At 41.6% G+C, this 22,106-nt stretch overlaps 2 protein-coding genes and 1 non-coding gene across 4 annotated transcripts; all 3 read left to right on the forward strand.

Moving 5' to 3' along the window:
* Window positions 1-270: 270 nt before the first annotated feature.
* LOC102220727 (ras-related protein Rab-39B-like) lies at window positions 271-9,843 on the forward strand. Its single transcript, XM_005813215.2, has 2 exons — window positions 271-1,050; window positions 5,489-9,843. The coding sequence occupies exons 1-2, from the start codon at window positions 836-838 to the stop codon at window positions 5,928-5,930; spliced, it is 657 nt and encodes a 218-aa protein (XP_005813272.1). The 5' UTR covers window positions 271-835; the 3' UTR covers window positions 5,931-9,843.
* A 2,821-nt stretch (window positions 9,844-12,664) lies between these two features.
* Window positions 12,665-12,800, forward strand: LOC111610667. The gene has a single exon (XR_002753761.1). It is a non-coding gene; the product is annotated as a U11 spliceosomal RNA (small nuclear RNA).
* A 309-nt stretch (window positions 12,801-13,109) lies between these two features.
* On the forward strand, window positions 13,110-21,284 carry gmeb1 (glucocorticoid modulatory element binding protein 1). 2 transcript variants are annotated; one of them, XM_023345417.1, is made up of 10 exons: window positions 13,110-13,210; window positions 15,116-15,291; window positions 15,426-15,478; window positions 15,562-15,677; window positions 16,390-16,493; window positions 16,671-16,819; window positions 17,515-17,640; window positions 17,754-17,891; window positions 18,167-18,304; window positions 18,947-21,284. In XM_023345417.1, the coding sequence occupies exons 2-10, from the start codon at window positions 15,164-15,166 to the stop codon at window positions 19,795-19,797; spliced, it is 1,803 nt and encodes a 600-aa protein (XP_023201185.1). In that variant the 5' UTR covers window positions 13,110-13,210; window positions 15,116-15,163; the 3' UTR covers window positions 19,798-21,284. The 2 variants fall into 2 exon arrangements, with proteins under 2 accessions (XP_023201185.1, XP_023201186.1); XM_023345418.1 differs by having other exon boundaries at window positions 13,111-13,210; window positions 18,182-18,304.
* The last annotated feature ends 822 nt before the right edge of the window (window positions 21,285-22,106 follow it).

The following is a 22,106-nucleotide window of genomic DNA, read 5'->3' on the forward strand; positions in this document are numbered from 1 at the left end:
AATCTTGTCCTGTTCTGAGATTCTTCAGGTGCCGCTTGGTGAACTCCAGACTGGCTGCATTGATGCTGTTATTAAGAACTGGCTCTCTGGCCACCCTGCACACGGAGCGTGTTGTCCTTCTGGAAGCTTCTCCTCTCTCCACAGAGGAACAGTTCTGACAGCGGGACCATCAGGTTCTTGGTCTCCTCCCTGACTGAAGCCCTTCAGCTCTGAGCTGATGGCTCAGTTCAGAAGGCAGCGGCTCCAGGAAGAGTCCTGCTGGCTCCAGACTTCCTCCAACTGACCAACGATGGAGGTCGCTCAGCTCACTGGGACCTCCAAGCAGCAGGAATTGGACTTTCCAAAGAATAAAACACAGCAGTATAAGGTATCGCTAACTTTTATTGCCAATAATAGTTCGATCAGCACGTGACCACCACAGCAGTTTTAATCTGGGGGTGACATCAGCCTTCAGGACCGCGGACAGCTCCGGCTCTGAGCTCAGACCTTTGGTTTACCAGCAGAGGGGGAATAAAGATAAAGCAGTGTTAGCATCATGCTACAGGCTTCACATAAAGGCTGCAGCTGGTTAATACTCCACTAATACGGCTTTGTTAACAAGCCGCCTGGCCCGTTCCGTCCCTGCTCCTGTTTCCGGTCTGTGTCTGTGGAGTGGAGCAGAGGTAAAGCTGTCACATGATTGCTGCGGCCGCTCAGCAGCAGCAGCAGCAGCCGGGGCTCCGTGGAAAACACACGGCTTTGTTTCCCACCCAGCATCCCCCCCACCCGACACACACACACACACACACACACACAACACCTCCTCCACCGCCGCATCTCTGCCTCTAGTCATGCCATGGATACTTTGTGGCAATACCAGTTCCGAATCATCCTGCTGGGGGACTCCACCGTGGGGAAGTCGTCGCTGCTGAAGCGCTTCACGGACGGGATTTACAGCGACGTGGCGGATCCCACGGTCGGGGTGGATTTCTACGCCCGCTCGCTGGACATCGAGCCCGGGGTGAAAATCAAGCTGCAGCTCTGGGACACGGCCGGACAGGAGCGGTTCAGGTACGACTGGGATCAGATCTGATGTGAGTGCTGAGCCGCGACGCAGCAGCCATCATGAGTCAGGTTTAGGTCCGATAATGCGGGGCCTGCGTGTGGCAGCTCGCCCTGTGTGCTCATGTTTTCACCCAGACCGGCCCTCTGCCTCGGTGTGGAGAATCGTAACGAGGCTGTGAGGACAGACGGCCCGGCCGGGGGAACAGCAGCAGACACGCAGCACTTCATTCGCGGATGATGGGGAGTCTACTGTTATTAAGGCCGCGGGTTGAATCCCCATCATCCCGTCCCTCGGTCTCCAGGGCAACGCCAAAGTCAGAGCTAATCTAGATTTGTGTGACTGTTGCAGCAGTCAGCCAGCTGTTGCTGCTTGTGATGCCTGCTGGGCTGTCGGACAGAAATGACTGTTTTTAAGAAGCAGCTCCGCTCTTAGATCTGCTTTTTCTTTTGAAGGTGTTTCCCATCAGGCTTCACTTCGCTCAAGGAATCCACTCGGTTTTTTCTTCTTTTTTTTTTCTTTTCATGTAATGTTGTTTACCCAGAAAAAACAGAATTCAGGCTGTTTGTTTCCCAGAATTCCTCATCTGGCAGTTTTAGCTTCACCTGTAAAAAAGCAAACAAACAAAATAAATCTCATATTAAGCACCTTTTGCTGTGCAATTATTAATCAGTTAACATTAACCCCCCCCCCCCCCCCCCCCCCCCCCCCCGCCACACACACACACACACAGAGAAGAGCAGGGCGCAGTCCTCTGAAAGAGCCAACGGTACATAGATGTTTTAGTTATAGACAGCAGGAGTTAGCAGAAAAAAATGCTCCAAATATTTGGAGAACATTCCCAGTTTTCCCCAAAACAAGCTGCAGTTCTGAAATGTACCTTTGAGTTTCTACATGTAAGGATCATAGCAGCATTGACCTGTAAAATGAGAATAACTTCCACCTCTTCCTGCTAATCTGCTAATGTTGGGAAAATATAACAGCCAGAATATGGAAATATAGAATATGGGGGAAAAAAAATTGGTTAGTGGAATCCACTGCAGGATGTCTGTTAGTCTGACTTTGTCCAGACTAGTCTTAAACCCACAAATGCATTAGTGTATCTGTGAATAAAATGGCAGCTCTGCTAAGAAAAAGAGGTAAAAAAAAACAACACATCTTTTATTTTAGCAGCAAAATCTCACACTGAAAAATGTAGAACAATACAACCTTTCACTCGAAATGATATTAAATCCAGTGGGGAAAGCACTCCATGTTAGAAAAGAATTGGGGTTATTTGTTTGTTTTTCAAAAAAGTCACTAATGTCAATTCTTAAGGCTGTTTACAAAAATAACCCCATCTGAAGTATTTTTATTGTTTATATATGCTCCATATGTAAGGTTGAGGTAACGATGTTTGTAAAGCAGTAGTAACACATCCAGATCTCTGAGGGCCTGTGAGAACAGCAGCTGTGTTTTGTATTAACTGTTACAATAGTCCAGCCTACTTGTGATAAATACATGGCTTAGTTTTTCAGAGTCACCCTTTGATAGAAAATGTGTTAACCTTAACATGAATGACAACAGGAAGATTCATCCACGTTTCCAAACTGAATCACTGTTTGTTTTTACAACCAAATTCCATTTTTCATTTCTGCATTTAGCAGTGAACTGAGAAAGGCTTAAAGTTTTGTGCTTGACATTTTGCACCAAAGTGATGTGTTTCTATCTTATTTGTGTTTAAAAGGGACAGTATCATGTAAAACTGACATTATTTGACATCATGCTATAATTTTATTCCATCATCAAAAACATACCTGGAGCGTTACCTTGATCCTTTCACGCATGTTTGAGAAATCCTTTAATCTCCATGGCAACCATTCAGCTGTGCAAAAGGCCTGAGCGGACCTAGCCCCGCCTTTGCAGCTCGCTCCTCCTCTGAGCTGCAGAGTTTCTGTCTCCCAGAGCAGAAACCTCCACTCAGCTCCTTCAGACTAGCCAACAGCAATTAGCAACACCTGGTGGAACTCCAAATCTGCTGAGCTCATTATAGGAGCTACTTCTCAGAGCAAAACAAAATATTAAATCTTGTTAAAAGTTAATAGAGGAGCCATGCTGTGATGACTTCCTGATGGTGGCGTTTTGGAAAGAGCAGGAGGTCCAATTTCAAGGCGTTAAATTAGAAAGTAAAATTTCTTTAAGTCATATATTTAAGAAGCATTTTTATAACACCTTACAGTAACATAATTACTTGATTGTGCTATAAATGTCATGATGTGCCTTTAATTAAAGGAAATTATCCATCCATGCATTGATATCATTAATTCGCTGAACAAGGGAGTGTACAGGAAGTCAGCTATATTCATTTATCATGCCAACCTGCTCAGTTTGAGATGAAGGGTTGAAGACCACTGCTTGGTTCTGACTCTCTGGTCTCCCTATCAGTAACCAGGGCTGATGCTAACGTAGCATCTCATCCAGACGGCGTCTCAACATGTTGTTTGTGCTGCACTTCTTCCTGTTAGACTACATACATCAAATCACAGGCCCATTTATTGATGTCATTCTTAAACTATGAACCGTAGTAGTGCTGCATTTAGCATAGCACACCTGCTGCCATCTTACATTGTGGAAATGCTGACACAGTAATCACTATAAATATCAGGAATACAGACTAGGAAGCTGCAGAGAGCTGGAACATGCCATAATGAAACTCTGGTGAAGTCACACATATACCACATGTAGCGTTACCATGACAGCCAGTTCAGATGGTACAACAGATGGCATTCACCCAGTTGAACTACACACTGCTATGAACTTCTTACCTTGGTGAATGTGTTTTTGCTGTTTTATTTAAAAAATGTAACCAACTGAAAAGCTTGCAGCACAATTACCTAGTATTAACAGCTGGCCACAGAGTGACTTTGACCCTGTCTTAAAATCAATGTGTCTCCATAACAACCTGTAGAAACTTTAGATCCTACATCCACCCCCACTTTGGGTGTGTGTCCACCTTGTAGTGGTGCCCGGTGTGTGTCTGACTGGGTCATTCAAGTTTGCTTCTTGCTGAATTATCTAGAGGTCTCAGTTGGAATCTGTTTTCTTTCTCCATTTTCTGTTTTCCTACCATAACATTACTTTTGCTTTGCGTCCTGATAACCAGGAAAGGCTAAAGGTCATAAAGTATGCATGAGGATGTTAATTTTATGTCAAACAGAAAAGACTCATTCAATGTTAATTTTATTCAATTTAGTTTATTTACCTTATAATGTGCTGGTTCAAAAGAAGCATTTCCCGAAGGTACTTTACAAAGTAAAGGCAATTCAATCCAATCATACAGTCAGAATAAAAGCCAAGTACATATGTTTGAACTGATCCTAGTTATCAGCGTCATCAAATTCAGTTTATTATTCAAATTTGTAAAATTAATTTTGTCGGAGGAAACTCTGCAGATTATGTGGCGTCATCGACATGTAGCGTTCACTCCTCCTGGACAAGCATGCAGTGTTGTGTCATTGACTGCAGCAATCCTTCATACAGAGCATGCATACATAGTGACAGTGGAGAGAAAAAACTCCCCTTTAACAGGAAGAAAACTCCAGCAGCACCAGAACCAGGCTCAGTGTGAGAGGGCAACTGTCCCGACCGACTGGGAGTAAACATGAATGATCTGGTTTCAGACCAGTGGAATGGAAAAAGACACAAAAAGAAGCCTGAGTCCAAAAAATCCTCTCAGAAAAAGCATTGCCAGAACCTTCATGCAGAAAAAAAAAACTCCATTAACTGACAGTGTGGGTAAGATTTTATTTCTTAATTTAGATTATTATCCCCACTGAATAAACATTCTCTAATTAGAGGTTGGATTTTTCATAGTTTCTTAGTGTGAGATCATGCCGTCTTTATCAAAGCTGATTACGAATTTCCTTTGAAACCCACACAACACAGGCTGGTTACATTTTTTCATTCAGACCTGATAAAATGGCTTCCAAAATCGAATGAGTTGGCCTACAGCTTGTCTCTGATGTTTTAAAATATTGAGACAGGGACTGGTGTGATCTCAACCAGCTCTAGACCTGACTCAACACTTGATCTGACAAGAACTTAATCCTTGAATTGGATTGTCCTTGACTTGTTTGGAGAATCCCAGAAGAGACATCAATCTCAGACCTACACTAAAAGCAGGATTGGTAGTGCAGGAAATGTATGTGTCTCTCAAGAAATGGAGCTGAGGAAACTATTGACGTGGATTCTGCACAACTTTGATTTGTCTATTACTAGACAACGTGACTTTTTTTAATTTCCCTAAACCCCCTACCTCAAATAAGTTTCTTAGACTTTCTTTCACTCATTTTAGGAGTGAAAGAAGGCAGTTTGTTTTCTACAGCACACCAATACATAAGCTCTGCTTTGACGAAGAATAAATTTGTTCTGAGTTATGGATTAATCAATAATTTCATTTTTCTCTAGGTCTATCACAACATCATACTACCGCAACTCTGTTGGGGGACTTCTAGTCTTTGACCTCACCAACCGCAAGACCTTTGACCATGTGAGAGAATGGCACAAGGAGGTGAGCGAGCACATCCTGCCCCACCACATGGTCTACATTCTCATCGGCCACAAGAGCGACCTCAACAAGGACCGCAAGGTGAGCCGGGATGAGGCCGAGCAGCTTGCCGCCGATCTGGGAATCCGCTACATCGAGACGTCGGCTAAGTGCAACAGCAATGTGGACCGGGCATTCGAGCTGCTGACCAGAGATATCTTCGAGCTGATGAAGATGGGGGAGATCGTTACCCGTGATGGCTGGGATGGCGTTAAAAGTGGCCTCACTGCAAAGGTCCTCTACCCGGGTGATGATGAAGAGGAACTTGCGACTGCTTCCCCCGAGAAGGGCTGCCACTGCTAACTGTTGATACTTTGTGTTCATAAACTGTCCCATCGCACTGAGATCTCACTTTGTCTTGCGGCCATCCATAGAAACCAGACCACTCCTGGTCAGCACCCTGTGATGTAGCCACTGTTCCTTCCTTACTTTGTGACTTGTGCCCTTGTCTTTGTTTGGGTCACTCTAAGAGCTGAAATTATTGCAAGGAAATGTGCATTCCAGTCTTATTGGCAGGTGGAATCTATATAGTGAAGCATAACACCAGGTGCACAGAGCTTTACCCAATGTGAAAAACAGAACCTAGCCATATGCCCTTCTCTCAGTACAGGAGCAACTGGACTTATGATTGTAAGGTCTACCTGTCAAAGTTTGTGCAATGTTTTGCCTACACTCTGTTGTAACTCTCGTAGATAATAAAAACTATAGAGATGGCGTACAAAGAGATCACAGGAAGCTGTTGGAGTTGATAGTGTAAAGAGACACAGCATCCTGCAATAAGTCTAAATCGGTGTGCTGCTCCTCCTGTTATTGTAAACTGTGTGCACTAACACCAAACCGATTTTAAACCTTTAATCATCTTGTAAATGGATGCATACCATCAAAATCTGAGAATATTTGTAGTTAAGATGTTTACATACAAATAGACCATGGTACTGAAGGTTCATGGTTCCATTTAAGGCATCTGTAAATAACACTAGTAATATGATGGACACTATTAATGTCTCACTAAGAATTGGTAAAGGAAAATAATTTTTTTTGTTTCTTCTATAAGCATTCACTAACTTAGGGTAATATTGACAAAACTGCAACAGTTTTATTTGCACGGATGACTTTGAGAGGAAACTGGAATCATGAGAAAATTGTGAGAGATGCTGTGAGACTTGTTTGGTGTTTTTGTTCCCACCCACTGTGTTAATTGGGAAAAACTGAAGGTTACACTTTTTGGAAAGATTTTCCAACCATTTTCATTTTACAAAAAATACAAGAGTAAGTAACTCGAACAAAAACTCCTTCAGCTCTCTTTTAAGCCCTTTCCGAAAGACACAGTTGAAAGCGAATGGCTTTATAGGGTGCAGTAACTTCAACTCGCCAAGTGGAGGCAGTGTTACTTGGTGGGTGAATTTCTCATTAGGCTTCTCACCCTCTATGAAACTTGTTTTCTCTCACTTGTTACATGGCTACAAAACCTTTTCTTGCTCTACTTATTTTTAAAGTTTTTCGTTCTATCATCATAAAATTAGCACACCTTTTGCAACATTTACATTGACAAAATGTCAAATCTTACATCGTAGAGAATCCTGTAGGTATCTTCTGTGGGTGGGTCTACACAGTTCTGAGCAAACTCACTTCATGTACTAAAAGGTGTGAATATAAGCTAATTATGCTGAATAAAGAACATATTAACATTGACATATTCAGGAACCTGTTAGCTTGCCTGTTAGCAAGCTAACAGCAAGTTTCTACTCCACTGCTCTTCACACAGGAATAACATCACGCAAAGTACATAAGAAGCTGTTATTGTTTCAGCTTTGCATTCTAATAAAAACCCTGCTTTAGGAGCCGCGAAACAATATTTTTTTGCGGCGACAACTGTAGATCTGAAAAGGTCTTTCAGTGCCAACCTGGTGTTTCCCCTTATGCCACCTTTGAGTTTTCATGTCGATAACCACTAAACATTTTGCTAAAGATTGCGACGTCATTACCCCAGCTCTGACGTAACTTTCAACCTCAAGAACATCAACATGTGACGCTCAGGTTCATTCCTCTGTTTTGGGTTTCTTGTCATGGCGGTGTTGCACTGCCACCTGTAGGTCTGGCATGGTTACTGCAGTGTTTTGGATCATTTTCAGGACTTTTGAAACGATGTAATGTTCATGAGATATTTTTTTGGAATCAACGTATATCTTGACAAGGTCTGAGATAATATTTGATGGTTCATTCAGGTCTTTTTTCAGTGACTGCTATTCTGAGCTATTCCTTGAACTTGCTTGCGTTTAGAAAACAATCTGTTGAAAGTGATTGGTGCAAGTCTCCAAACAGAAGTCTATCCACTGTGTTCTTCCTTTTAGTTTGATGGTCTAGCTAACAATGACTGCTATGGGATCAATTCTTTTAACTTTAGCTTTAAGGTAACATATTAACCAGCCAACTAATATGTTACCAAATTAAACGGGCTGTTTTCTACTGCTTTTTGTCATTTGCAGACTTCTGATATATGACAAATAAGTATACTATCAAAGTGTCAAAGTGTTACTTTCCCTCTTTGAAGTATCCTTTAAGTATACTTCTGGGTCTATTTCTCCATGTTTGTGAGGCTCAAGTAAGATGTTTCTGCTTCAATTCTTCAAGGTAAAACTGACAAGAAGCTTTCTTATAGTGGGATGTGAACTTATTCTTCTTGTTAAATCTTACAAGAGGAAAAAGTTAAATGCTTCATCAACATTTAAAATTGTTGCTATTAATGTATTCTCAAAACCCAAACTATGTCTTATTAGTCAAGAAGGAAGATAATTTTTGTACCTTAATTGTAGAAAAAATACTTATTTGTTGGGATTTCTAAATTATATTCTAAAGTATATCAACTTACTGTTAAAGTTACTAGGGGTGTACCAATAACTCAGGCCTGATTTCCCTCATTTTCAGCGATCCGTGATCGACCGATACTTACATATGAAGCTGATTTTGTCCACTGATCTTGTCTATCTCGGTAAAGGTCTAAAAATCAGCCACTGTTCTCTTTTACTCTGCCACATGAGAGGTTTGACTGACAGACTGGCCCACCAGATCATGTCTGCATGTTTGCAATTAAGAATAGTTACTCTACTGTTGCCAAATCAGTGACTTTCTTGCTATATTTAACAACATTTCAGACAAAAAAATCGGTACCGGCCAAAATTGAAATGGCCAGGTCAGGTTTCTTAAAGACTACCAATCTGTGATCAGTCAGAAAACTGCAATTGGTGCACCCCTAAAAGTAACCCAAAACTCATAACTAATTTAAACAGCACACTTCCTTCTGCAATGCCATACTCAGCGAAGAGTGAAATGTAATTACAACAAAGCTGCAGTTGCAAATGTGACATGCAGCCTTCCCAGGTTTGAGAATTCCTTCTGGACTAAAGAAGTTTTAAACAAACAGCTTGATAACCCAGAACTCTTAACTTGGGAAATCACTCGTCTTCGCTAAACTTTCTCCACCAAACACAACCTTGCCAGACATTTATTCTGTTCTATAATATAGAATATTTAGTTAATTCAGCATACAATATATGTTATAGCACAGTGTAAGATAAGGACAATAGTATGCTACATCTGCAGCATCCCTTTATTTTTTACTCTTACACTCAAATTCACTTTTCTATATATTTTTATTCATGTATATTATATACAGTACAATATGTTCTGAGTGCACAGGAAGACTTTATCTTACAGGTTCTTTGCCTTGATAGATTCCATTTAAATGAGTATTTCTGACTTTCCTTTTCCCTGGTCTCCTCCTTTATACAGGGTCAAACTGCACATGATGAAAAACATGTTGCCATTCTTTACTGAATCCATCATTTCAATCTACTGCTCTCTTTACCCAACTGTTCAATGTATTAACCAAAGCAGATAAAGATGGCCGCTTTTTTCACTGAAGAATGATCAAATGTTATTTCTGAAAGACTTCCTTTTTGAATCAAATGCCTCTTTAGCCACCAATGGGAATCAACTAAGAGTTACATTGGAAATAATGTCTCAAGTCGTATTATTACATTAGTTGTGATGTAGGTGATGCAAATCATTGTCACTTTCCACTGCAAACCCAGCTTCTCTTATCAGGTAATGTGTAAAAAGAAGTTATGTTTTTACAGAAATCTGCATGTTTGGCTTTGAAGTGTGATAGGAGAATGTTGTTGCCACTCATACATATGTGTGGGGGTTGATTCTAGAGCAGGGGTGGGCACTCCTGGTCCTCGAGGGCCGGTGTCCTGCAACTTTTAGATGCATCTCTACTTCAACACACCTGAGTCAAATAATGAGGTCGTTAACAGGACTCTGGAGAACTTGACTGCACTTAGGAGGAGATTCAGCTGTTGGATTCAGGTGTGTTGGACCAGGGAGACATCTAAGAGTTGCAGGACACCGGCCCTCGAGGACCAGGAGTGCCCACCCCTGTTCTAGAGCTAGAGGCAGCCTTACATAGCAGCATTTATGCTCAGTCCAAGGATGAGTACTGGAGGAAACGTTGGAGCAGCATCTGCTAAGCCATGCCAGTTAAGTTTTGAACTATACTTCATTTTTAAAGTGATTAGGCTACATATACATATTCATAATTATTTTAAGATCAACTTAGATTCAGCAATAGTATTAACTGTATAACTACTAGCTGAGGAATCAGTTTAGGAAGTGAGAACAAGAAAGTGTCTCAGTCAGATTTTGCTAAGGCTAGTTTAGCACAGCTGGAGTATTTTTTCAGATTCTATAATGTCACTTTATTTTAAAGTTGTTTTTTTCTGGTAACAATCACGCATTTCTTAATTAGTCACCAAACTTTTTTTTCAGTTTGCACAAGGCTTTGAAGAAGAGAAAATGTTAAGATTCTCATATGTTGTACAAACTGTTTGGTCTGAATCACTTTTCATAAAATGCACCGGTGGAACTCAATCATATAAACTCTTCAGAGGTTAGAATTCATGACTTAGCTTTTTTTTATTTGTCACTTAAAAGATTGTTTTGGGGTGATGTAATCTCAGTGACTGATAAAAGAATAAATAAATAGATGTTCAATATATCATATTTGGACTGGTTACTTGGAGCTCTCCTACACCCATCATCACCAACACTCACATACATATGAGTTTGCATTTCAGTCTTTATTGGAATTTATTAACTTGAGTGGCCTAATCCAAACCCTAACCTTGCCCAATACTGATATACATCTCAGTCTACAGGTTAAGATATACGGGCGATGTGTTGCAGCTGCACTGAATTTGAATTTCCACTTAGCCTGTCCAGTGGACAAATTGCACAAGTCATCCGATGTGAAAACTAGACTTTTGCGTATGTAAGGGTTACCATTCTTATTAAGGTATGTGATTCAATTCAATTATATCATATATATACATATACAGTATACATTTCATACGATATTGTGGCATACAAAAGTATTCATACACACTGAACTTTTTCTGATTTTGTTACATTATGACCACAACCTATAGTGTATTCAGTTTTTTTGCATTATCCAGCACCATCAATACTAAACAACTTTTTTCTGCAATTACTGCTGCAAGTCTTTTAGGGATATGTCTCAGCCAGCTTTGAATGCCCACAAATTTTTGAAATTTCTCTTCACAAAATAACCTGAAGTGGACATGTCATGCTTTAAACTCCTTCCTTTTCATATGCAAACCATTCACTTATGGTTTATATAAAGTAGATCAACAATGCTTTGGTCTGAATTCCTCATTTCTGTAGCTCCACAGACTCCTCCTGAGGCCACAGCAAATCGTTGGGCTGTGTTTTTTTTATGTGAATGAAAGATTTCATGCCCTGCTTACTATTATTATATTGGGTTTTATTGTTTTTCAAAAAATCTTGCTATTAATTTGATCAGACACCATAAAGGGGTGAATAAAATGTCTATATCACTTATTTTATGTTACAATTCATTTAATATTCCTATTTGACCTTGTTATGTAGAAACCTGTTTTAACGTTGACATTAATAGATGCTTTTCTATTTATTTTTCACAATTGATTTGTGAAAATGGCAAAAAGGGTAAAACATTCAAGAAGGTGAATAGATTTTTTAACTGATGCTGTAACCTCAGTTAAAATAAATACGCAGTTTCAACATACTTTTTCAACCCTATCAATCACAACATGCTGTTTTATAAATTAGAATGGTATAATGTCTGAGAATTGGTGCTGAATTGGATTGAAAAACATACAGGACAAACGGGAGGCCATTTGTGCTTATGAGTGATTATGAATCACTTCTTAAATCACAGATCACAAATACTGTATTCCTTCCTACTATTATGAAAACATTTTGTGTTTATTCCTGTGAATAGAATAGAATAGAATAGAATAGAAGTACTTTATTCATCCCAGCAGGGAAATTACTTCGCAGTTACAGCATAGAGACAAGACAAGACAAGAGACAAGACACAATCACAACGGGTGAAGGGTGAATGAGGAATAGTCTCAGTGTAGTGTATGTTAGTGAACATTTTTTTGTATTTAAACCGGGTCAGACCTTGTTGTTTTGTCCAGTCATGATTGAAGTAAACTAATAAACTAAGTTAAATTTGAAGGATTTTAAGACTTTAGTATTTTTGATCATGTTTAGTTATTGTATTTTCTGCCACCAACACGTGTGAAAGTATAACAACTTCTACAATTGTGAAAATTTCCTTTCATGATGATAGTCACTTTTTAACAGTCGTTTTAAATATTTTTTTTTATAAATTCACCTAAACACTGCGTCGGCCGAACACAACCAATAGCATAGCAAGAGTGAAAAGGGTCACGCCTTTTCTTTACCCATCATGCGTTTCGGATGGTTTACTGTGCTATAGAAATAGAAAAAAACATATAGTATAAACATTTATTATAACATTAAACCAGAAAACTAATAGTTTTATTAATGTTGTGAGGCACCATCAATTTTTATGATTAGCTATTTTGACGGCAGTGGAAACGTCGAAACTCTAAGTGAGACAGATAATCCCAGTGATCATAAACACGTGGGCAACACGCGCTCATGTTAAAAAGGGCTTCTGTCGTGATTGACACAGGGAGGGTGAGGGAGTCTCATCCTCTTTGCGGAATCGCCATCAAGAGATTTCGGAAGCATAATTTTTAAAATCTGAGGCTGCTGGTAACCAATTGTTTCGGCGCCTCCACTCTCTATGTGAAGAAACATTTCATGCGGGTCATAAACAGTTCATGCAGAGCTGCGGTTCACTTTATACTCTGATGTGACAGTGCTAACACACTTAGGCTTACTTCTGTTGCGTATGACATCAATGATTTCATCGGAACCTGTAGTGGTGACTGTGACACAATCCCGTAAATAAGGGTATAAAACGTAACAGATCACCGCACCTAACAATCTGCTCATTTGCATGAAAGTGTTATATTGTGGGAGTCGTTCAGTCCCGTCTGATCAAGTGAATTTCTGACATTGTTGCCTCTCGCAAGTGAGCTTAAAGCAGGGCGAGCGCTGTTTAGCAGGAAGTACGGCTACAACAGTCAAGTACGCATGCGCCGAAGCTCCCCACAATCTAGGGATGTGTTTGTCTTCATAAAACGGTAAGGACGGGCCTTTTTCCACAATGTGAATTTTAATATATATCACTGCAGAGTAACATTGTTCCAGCGACACAAACGGTGATTTTAGCCGCAGAGGTTAGCTTAACTCGCGGAAGGGGTTCAGTCAGCCAGCCTCGCGCAGAATGGAGGGGCAACGCCGCCGTCGCCGTGCCGTTGTTTGCTGTACGTGCCGCCGCACAGGGAGACGTCATTTTGAGGGGGAGCGGAGAGTTAAAATGCAGAGTTACGAGGGGACGTACGGTTCATAGACAAGCGGCACGTAGCCGTCACACTTTAAATGCAAAGGTTTACCCGTCTCGGACGGTGGAGTTCTGTAGTATTGTCCAGCTTCCTACATATGAAACGACGCTGCTGCATTAGCTGTAATGGCTACCACCAAACCGAGACTGTGTAGCTCGGTGGTTCTAAACGACTCACATTTGGGTTTACTTTTGAGGCGATGACAGTCCGACAACTTCTGGAGATACAAGTCTTAATATTCAACTAGAACGGATAGCTTTAGGTGTCGTGTGGCCTGAGAGATTGAACGAAAATAGTCAAATTTCCCCTCACTTAGAGCTAAACTGCGGTTTTATAACCCCCAACCCCCGCTGCGCGTGGAGAACCCACTACCCACGCGCGTTCAAACTGACATATTAAAGTTTTAAACTTAAATGCAATATGTCGCTATTTAACATCTTATCATTTGGTTTAAACAGCCCTAACATGGACAATATGAAACTATACTCAGGAAATAATACGCGTTTGGTATTAGAAACTATGACCTCATTTTGTGCCAGTCTTCACACATTTACTCAAACGTCACAACTAATATCTCCTAAACGACGGTTTTAGGGAAAGGCGACACAGACTTTGTGAAAGTATATATGGAGGAGTCAACGTGAAGCTTTCAAACCTCAGAACACTACCAGCTGTCTTGCACGGGAGTGGCAGTATCATGCTGCGAGGCTGTTGGATTGAACAATAACCTAGAAGGACTACCTCCAAATTCCTAAAAGTAGCCTGTGTAGATTAGGGGGAAACACACAAATGAGTTAGAACATGAAACGTTCTAATAATTGTTGGAATTTTGTCTTTCAACCTGGAAAAAGAGGGGTTCAAATAAAACATTAAAAAGCCCAGAAAACCCTAAACACTTAAGATGCTAACAAAACTAGTAGCTACATCCTTGCTAATTAGGACGTTGATTGGCTCAACTTGATTTTCAAGATGGTTGAATTATTCCTTGGAGCAATACATTTATACGGATTTAAACTACTGCTAATTTCACTGTAATTAATAAATATAAACATTCAAAAGCTAACCATTATATTCTTGATAGTTATTGATCAAACTTTAAGATTTTAGAGTACATGCATATGGTAATATTCATATTGAACGTTTCTAAGTTTTATCATCTTACAACCATAAACTTCATAGTATTTATTGGCATTTTCATGACCAACCCAAAGTAGTGTTTTTTTTATTTTTTATGAAAAAGCTCTTTGTTGAGGAAGCAGCAGCAGGCCTTTGAGTAAGAATGTTTCAGAAATTTGCACATTTGAGTAAATTGGATTAAATCTTTTTGCAAAAAAACTTCAAGCCTGGTTAAATTGGATAGAGACTATCTGTCAACATCGATTTTCAATCCTTGGCACAGATTCTCAATCTGGACTTTGCATTTTAGTACATGCCTAAAGTGTGTTTCAGATCCCGTTTTGCTGAGACCTGTCAGTGCAACCAGCTGCCTTCAGAAACCACCTCAGTAACAAAGAGTTCATGTCTTTGTAATGCAATCTGAGTAGACAACAGTAGAGAACAACCAGCATCTTGAAGATCCAGGTCTGGATTTCAACATGGGTGACTGAGTAAAGTGTATACTGTATGTTGTGCCTCCCATTACAGATGTTGCACAAATGCTTCCACCCACTCTAGTGTTCTGTTGTGAGAGCAATGGCAAACACAAATGAGGTGACGGTGTCTGTGGGGGACATGGTGATGGTGAAGAATGAGGATGAAGGTGATTCAGATGACCCCAATAAGACTCAGGTCATCTTGCAGCTCCAGCCTATCAGCACTGGGTATGTACTACAACCAGGATTCTTACAAAATCTACATTCCAGAACTATAGACTGCCTTAAAGTCGTCAACATGCACAAGTTGGTTATGATACTGTGTTCCAAAGTGAAGATATGTGAATTGTCTTCTTCTGTAGTGATGAGTCAGCTGAAACCGATGCAGCTGTTATGGCTGTAGAAGCTCAATCAGGTGAGAGGTTGTCAAAAATAATTAATGCCCAGGAAAAATGGCACAGATGTTTTTGTCTCTAAAAGTTTGTTTCTTTCCTACAGAGCAGACAGAGGGGGATGATGTTGAAATTGGCTGTCCTATAACCTGTGGGGACTGTAAAGCTGTGTTGCTTGTGAAAAAATTTGTGTGCCCTGGAATCAACGTGAAATGTGTTAAGGTATATTGAAGCCTAATGCTGTAAAATCCTGCAAAGTCACCAAAATGAGATAAAATTTTAAAGTTAGCATGTGGGTTATGCTTGCTTTAGCAAATACTGTTCTGTTGGATCACATAAACGTATTCCATTCAGTATGCATACTTCACTTTTTAAGCTAAAATGAGCTAAAATTCTGTTAGCTCAAATGCTGCTTACTATCCTTTTGACTTACATTAACTTGATCTATCTAGTATGCAAACAACATGTAAACCAAAATTAGTTAAAATGCTAGTGTTGGCTAAAATGCTGACATTAGCATGACTTAAATTAACTTAGTCAATCTAATGTGCCAGCAGCTATATGTAAAATAAAATTAATTCAAATGCTAATACTACCTAAAATGATAACATAATCATGTGGACAATCACTAGCATGTTGACTATCATTAGCTGATTCTAATCATGACAGCTAAGTTCTACTATTAGCTCAAATGCTCACAGTAGCATGTAGGCTGTCACTAGCCTGCTGACTTAAATTAACAATTTAAGTCAATTTAGAATGCTAACAGCTATACGTACACTAAAATCAGTTAAAATGCTAGTGTTAGCTAAAATGCTAACTTAAGCATGTGGGCTATCACGAGTCTGTTGACTACTATTAACTGATTGCATCTATAACTAAAATTAGCTCATAGTCTATAGCGTGTTAACTGTTGTACTGCTGTTTTCTGCAGTATGAAGACCAGTTGATCAGTCCAAAGCAGTTTGTGCACCTGTCTGGAAAAGCCACTCTGAAAGACTGGAAGAGAGCCATCAGGATGGGGGGAGTCATGCTAAGGTGAGGGCAGGGGGTCAGAAAACAGGTGATACAACACAGCATGGGTACCTTATTGTTTGCCTCTTTCTGTTGTCGCATTTAGAGCAAGCTCACATATGACTTGTGCATTGAAAATGACAAGCTCAGAGGAGAGACTGTTTCCTTGTTCTTTCAGCGTTCCCTGTTTGTACCCTGCAGGAAAATGATGGATTCAGGTCAGCTGGACTTCTATCAGCACAGCACCCTGTGTACCAACACATGCCGCAGTACCAAGTTTGACCTATTAATCAACAACACTCGCTTCCCTCCGGACAGTACCGGCCTTACTACGCCCACATCCTCTCAGGGTGAGAAGGCTCAGATTTAACAGACTGCTGTAGTTTATTCGCATATTTAACAATTATTCAGGAAGTTTGTTTCAGTTTAAAAGTTAATTGTTGCTCTAGAAGAGATGTGGTGTTTACTGTAAAAGTCACTCCCTAATGGTCGCTTCAGCTTCATGTCACTGCTTCCGACCAAAAACAACCAATCAGAGGAGGGTCTAATCACTGTTAATCAACTTCATTTACTCATGCTAATGGCAGAGAAACAACTTAGAGTTACAAGAAAACCATTTATTTGGTGTCATTGCTGGCCATGCTAACTAGCCTTAGCATTCACAACATGCTGTGCTAGTAGAGAGGGAGGAGGGGAGGAGGAGTAGGGGCTATGCAGTGATATGGAGCACTGGGAGATTTTCACAGATTATCTGTCTCATACCATACTGTGATGACATGGTGACAGTTTCAATAAATGGTTAAAAAAAATATATATATATTTTTTATAAAAGTTACATTAAAGTTGCAGCTTTAATGTAAACCGTTGTGGCTGCATGGTAGTGTGGTTGTCCTGCTGGAAGAGGAACCTTCACCCCAGTCCGAATGACATACTTACCCTTTAATGTTCCAATAAAACAAGAACTGCTAGGTGTTTTCTTCCATTCATGATTGCTGCCATCCTGCCTGTAATATGCCCAGTGTGTGCTGTCCTGTGTGACCCGCAGTTCAGACGGTCCTGGGTAATGGCGGGACGGTGACTGACGATCGAGCCGAGATAATGGGCAGGAAGTTGGACTGGAGCTCCAGCTCCATGGAGTCTGGAGATAAGAAGGGATCCAGTGAGATCTCAGGTCACAATGATTCGCCATGAACTGATCTCTGTTACAACAGAGGAAGTGTCAGCACTGTTTCTATCTGAATCAATGGGCACTTTTTTGACTGAGGCTTTCCTGCTTGTCCACAGAGGACACGCTGAATTTCTGGAAGGGCATTGCTGACGTGGGCCTACTGGGGGAAGTGGTGACCAACATCAACACGGAGCTGATCCAGATGCTGGACGGCGTGCTCCAGCGAAGAGAGCAAAATACCTTACAGGACACAGGTAGGAAATCAGGCCGTCAATCAGGCCGAGGATGCTGGGCCCTGATTTACTAAAGCCGGACAGCCTGCCGGGGCTGCTCTGCTCTGAAGTGTATGAAATTATCTGAAAGAAAGAACAAACCCTGCTGCTGTCAGAAAACATCTTATGATGCTTTCAAATATGGGTTTTATAGCAGTAATGAGCAAATAATGGGTTTACTGGATACAGCAGCTTAAGTTGTTCCTCCTTTCTGACTGACCAAGTGACCCTTTGATTGGTTGCCACACTGATCCCAGATTCCTGTCTGGTAGAGGTGGCTGTACTCAGTAACCTTGCCCAAGTCTTCGGCCTGCTGGACTCGGTCAAGAAGATTCTGGAGAGGAGAAAACAGCAGACGGACCCCAGCCAGGAGCAGATCCTCAGCACCCTCTCCAGTGAGTACAGACAGAAAACTGCCAAAGACTAATGTTCATTACATCAAGGCATAAAACTTATAAAAAATATCTTTTTACATATTTGTTGAAATGTCATGACATTATGGTATGAGACAAATAATCGGAGAAAAAAATCGAGTTCCTCCACCTTCTCCCAGTGCTAACTAGAAACAACCTATCAGAGGAAGGAGCCGGGTTTTAGTGATGTCAATCACCTCTCCGTGTGGCGCTGCCCACCCCCACCTCTCTGTCACCCTCTTACTCTCTGCTGCGCTGCAGCTGGCACAGCCTGTTATGAATGTCAAGGATAGTTAATATGGCCACAGATGAGGTGGATAAATAGTTGTCCTGTAATGGTAAGTTGTTTCTCTGCCATTAGCACGTTGAGGAGCAAGTACATGAGGATGATTCAGTACTACTTGAGAGATTTGTTTTAGATGGCAGTCGCCTTCATACAACAGATAAAATGTCTTTGGGAGATTATGACAAACAGTGTTTAGTGTTTTCACATTGACACCAAATGTATGTCATGTATGGATGGTTTTTAACATATTCCCAAATATGTTATTGAGATTTGTCGAATGTCAGATGTGTCCTGATATAAGAGGGTAAGCTAACAAAGCTGATCTTGTGTTTCTGCAGACCTGGAAGTTCAGTTGGAAGAACAAAAAAAGCAGCAGCAGGTGCGAGCGCTGCTCTCTTCCCCTCAAGCGGCCAAAAGCAAAGCCATCGCTAAGCGTCCAACCAAGCGTCCCCGCCTCCACAGGCCAGCCTCCACCACCACCCTCCTGACGTCCCCCATCAGCCAGCAGGCCACCCTGCAGCCCCAGCAGTTCACTGTACTCTCCCCCATCTCCCTGTCCTCTGTCGGCCAGCCGTTCACCGTGGCAGGGCTGCCTATCGCCTCCTTAGCCCAGTCCTCCAACACGGTCACCCTGCTCCCTGCCGGCTCCCAGCTCTTCACTCGCTACATGGTGACCGGAGATGGAAAGGGAGATGCCATCACTTTGCACCCTTCCTCGGGCCTCACGCTGGTAGGCACCACTGCAGTTCAAGACTCCAGCCAGCTTGGTACGGTGATGAGCCCTGTGGAGCTGGTGCACCTGAGCCAGCATGCCGGCGGCGCGGAGATGGTCCCCATTGAAGGTCAAGTGGTGGACGGCACCATGCTGGTGCAGCAGGAGGTGATGCAAGGGGACATGGAAGCTGGCCAGGAGCACACAGTCATCGAGATCAACCCCACCCCCGTAGAGCAAACGGTGGGGATGATGGAGCTGCAGCTGGCCGAGGAGCCGGGCAGGGAAGCCACCGCTATGGTGGTCCAGAGTGGGATCGAGGTAACCATGGCGGCGGATGCAGAGGACACACAGTGCCAGTTGCAGGAGGCACAGACTGAGGCCGTTCAGGGGCTGCAGCTGGATGCTAGCGGACAGCTATCAGGGGTGCAGATCGTGGTGATAGAGGAAAATACTCAGGATGACAAGGCCAAATAAGGCCAGGACGGACTCTCTGGTCACCCTCACTGCTGTGTGTTTGAAACACTCTGCAAGGTCACCCTCACTGCTGTGTGTTTGAAACACTCTGCAACAGATTTGAATTTCACAGCTAAAAGGAGCTCAATGTTTGGGTTTGTTAATCTAAAATATGAGTCTGGTTCATTGCAACTTGGTTCTTATGCTAGAACAGTGATCTAACAGAATCCTATGGAGGTCTGTTGTTTTGATTTGACTTTGTTGGTAGATGTTTGAGCCCTCAACTCTGATCAGTTTTGCTGTTTAGAACAGCAAAGTCTAAAACAATCTTTATTGGTTTATTGCAAATAAAGACCTCTATCCCATTTAGATAAACCCACATGTGTGCTTCAACATCTGGCTACTGCAATACCTGTTGGGCCTAGAATCTGGGCAGCTGCACAAGGGTCCAGATTAGAGCCCAAAATGTGACCCTTTTCAAACTCCATGGAGTTGTTGTAGTGGTGTCTGACGCCCACTAGGAGTCCCCTGATCTTCACTCACTGACTGTTGGATGCTTCAGCAACCATCCAATAACTTCTGTTCCACTTCTGATGGAACCAAGCAATTCTTTCTTTCTGATTAAAAATGTCAAACATTGAGATGAGAACCAAGTTGTACTAAATCAGACATGTGAACAAGCAGAAGATTGGAGGTGACTCTACATCAGTGGTGCCCAAAGTGGGTCCCTGAGGGCCGGCATCTTGATGTTTTAATTCGCTCCCTGGTTTAACACACCTGCATCAAATGAGGCTCATTAGAAGGTTTAAGAAGAAAATTGATGTGGTGAGAAGGTTGTTGCTACCACCAGGGAGAGAACTAAAACATGCAGGATGCTGGCCCTAGAGGGCCGACTTTGGGCACCACTGCTCTACATGTTAGCCCAGCTGGGTGCCTCTCTCTCTGCTCTCCATAGGACTTATTACCAAGAACAGTGTTGGTGTTGGTGAACCGCCTTGTTTCATGTGGGGTTTTCAGCCAGGTTCAGTTGTTTTTTTTTGTTTTGTTTTTTGTTTGTTTTATTTTGCACTGTGTGATGTCTTTAAGGACTTTTGGACGATGTAGACATTTCTTCAGAATGTGGCCCCGTTTCTTGGGGCGTCCCAAGTGTTTTTGTCTTCACAGGTTGATCTCCTCACCGGGCCCACAGTGGTTTCCTCACCTGCTCCCGATCTTCCGTTCCTCTCAGTGTGATAAACTGTCTGAGCTCAAGAGCCAACAGTAAGGTTATTAACTGAAAGAACGGACATGCCTGATGTCTGACTTGCCTGTAAATTACTGATATATTTATTAGTTTTCAAGCTGTAGAGGTTTGGGCTGTTTGATGTGGATGAATTAATTTAAGTTCTTTGCTACAGCTTGCACCAACAAAGACCTGTTCAATAATTTAATTTAACAAATGAGAGCATTTGCATACTGAATTTGTAATGTGTTTTAATATCAGATTAAAAGAAAGGCGCAAACTGAAAGTGTTGTTTGTGTGTTTCGCCACCAGGGTGTACCATGTGTTCACCACATGCCACAGTGTGATGCAAAGAACAATCTGTAGAGGAAGATGTTCATTGTGATCTTTTGAGATCAAATTTGACAATTTTAGCCTGTAATACACTGTATTACAGGCTAAAATGGTACTCTCATGCAATTGAGATAAGTATGAAGATTTGATTTCATATTTGTAGAGACAACTTTTTCTTTGGATGGTGAAAATCTAAATCCCCAGTGCAGTACACAAGATTCTACATTGTGTAATTCCTTTAGGAATTTCTGTATTTCTCCCCCTAATCCAAATAATCCCATCATCTGCAAATAGTGAGAAACCAACAGACTGAATTGCAGCCAGAATGTTAGCTTCGATTAGTTGACTCCTAGCATTAGCTTCTTACAGATTCATTGCTAGCGTCTTTATTGCATCTGTCTCTTCCAGTTGTTTTCAGTTTAGATCTGTGTTTATGCAGAAAACTCAGCATGGCTGACGTTCCCTCCACCCAGGGCTTGTACAGGCCCTGGGTGGATAAAGGTAGAGTTCCCAAACATTGTTTTGTTGAGTTGACATTGAGTGTTAAATTCTTCCTCTTCTCCTGCAGAAGAGGAATGTTTTGCTGTGACTCACTGCAAAAAGGCTCTTGAAGAGAGTTATGTGCCATACTGTGCTGCTGATAAGGATTCTTCTTCAAAAATAAAATACAATAAAGTCATCTACACAGTGGCGTATTAGGGGCATTGCAGAGAGGGGGGGGAAAGGAGCCATTTCAGCCAAAATCTCAGAAATTTTCTAGAGAAGACTATAGAAA

The sequence above is a fragment of the Xiphophorus maculatus genome, chromosome 13 (genome assembly GCF_002775205.1).
Source record: "Xiphophorus maculatus strain JP 163 A chromosome 13, X_maculatus-5.0-male, whole genome shotgun sequence".
NCBI classification, from domain to species: domain Eukaryota; kingdom Metazoa; phylum Chordata; class Actinopteri; order Cyprinodontiformes; family Poeciliidae; genus Xiphophorus; species Xiphophorus maculatus.

What these genes read in the sequence shown, in the direction of transcription:
- gmeb1 (XM_023345417.1), top strand. Translation starts at nt 15,164, where the DNA reads ATGGCAAACACAAATGAGGTGACGGTGTCTGTGGGGGACATGGTGATG. An exon ending in ATGGGGGGAGTCATGCTAAG is followed by an intron (nt 16,494 to 16,670) that starts GTGAGGGCAGGG and finishes TGTACCCTGCAG; the next exon opens with GAAAATGATGGATTCAGGTC. An exon ending in TACGCCCACATCCTCTCAGG is followed by an intron (nt 16,820 to 17,514) that starts GTGAGAAGGCTC and finishes TGTGACCCGCAG; the next exon opens with TTCAGACGGTCCTGGGTAAT.
- LOC102220727 (XM_005813215.2), top strand. Translation starts at nt 836, where the DNA reads ATGGATACTTTGTGGCAATACCAGTTCCGAATCATCCTGCTGGGGGAC. An exon ending in GCCGGACAGGAGCGGTTCAG is followed by an intron (nt 1,051 to 5,488) that starts GTACGACTGGGA and finishes ATTTTTCTCTAG; the next exon opens with GTCTATCACAACATCATACT.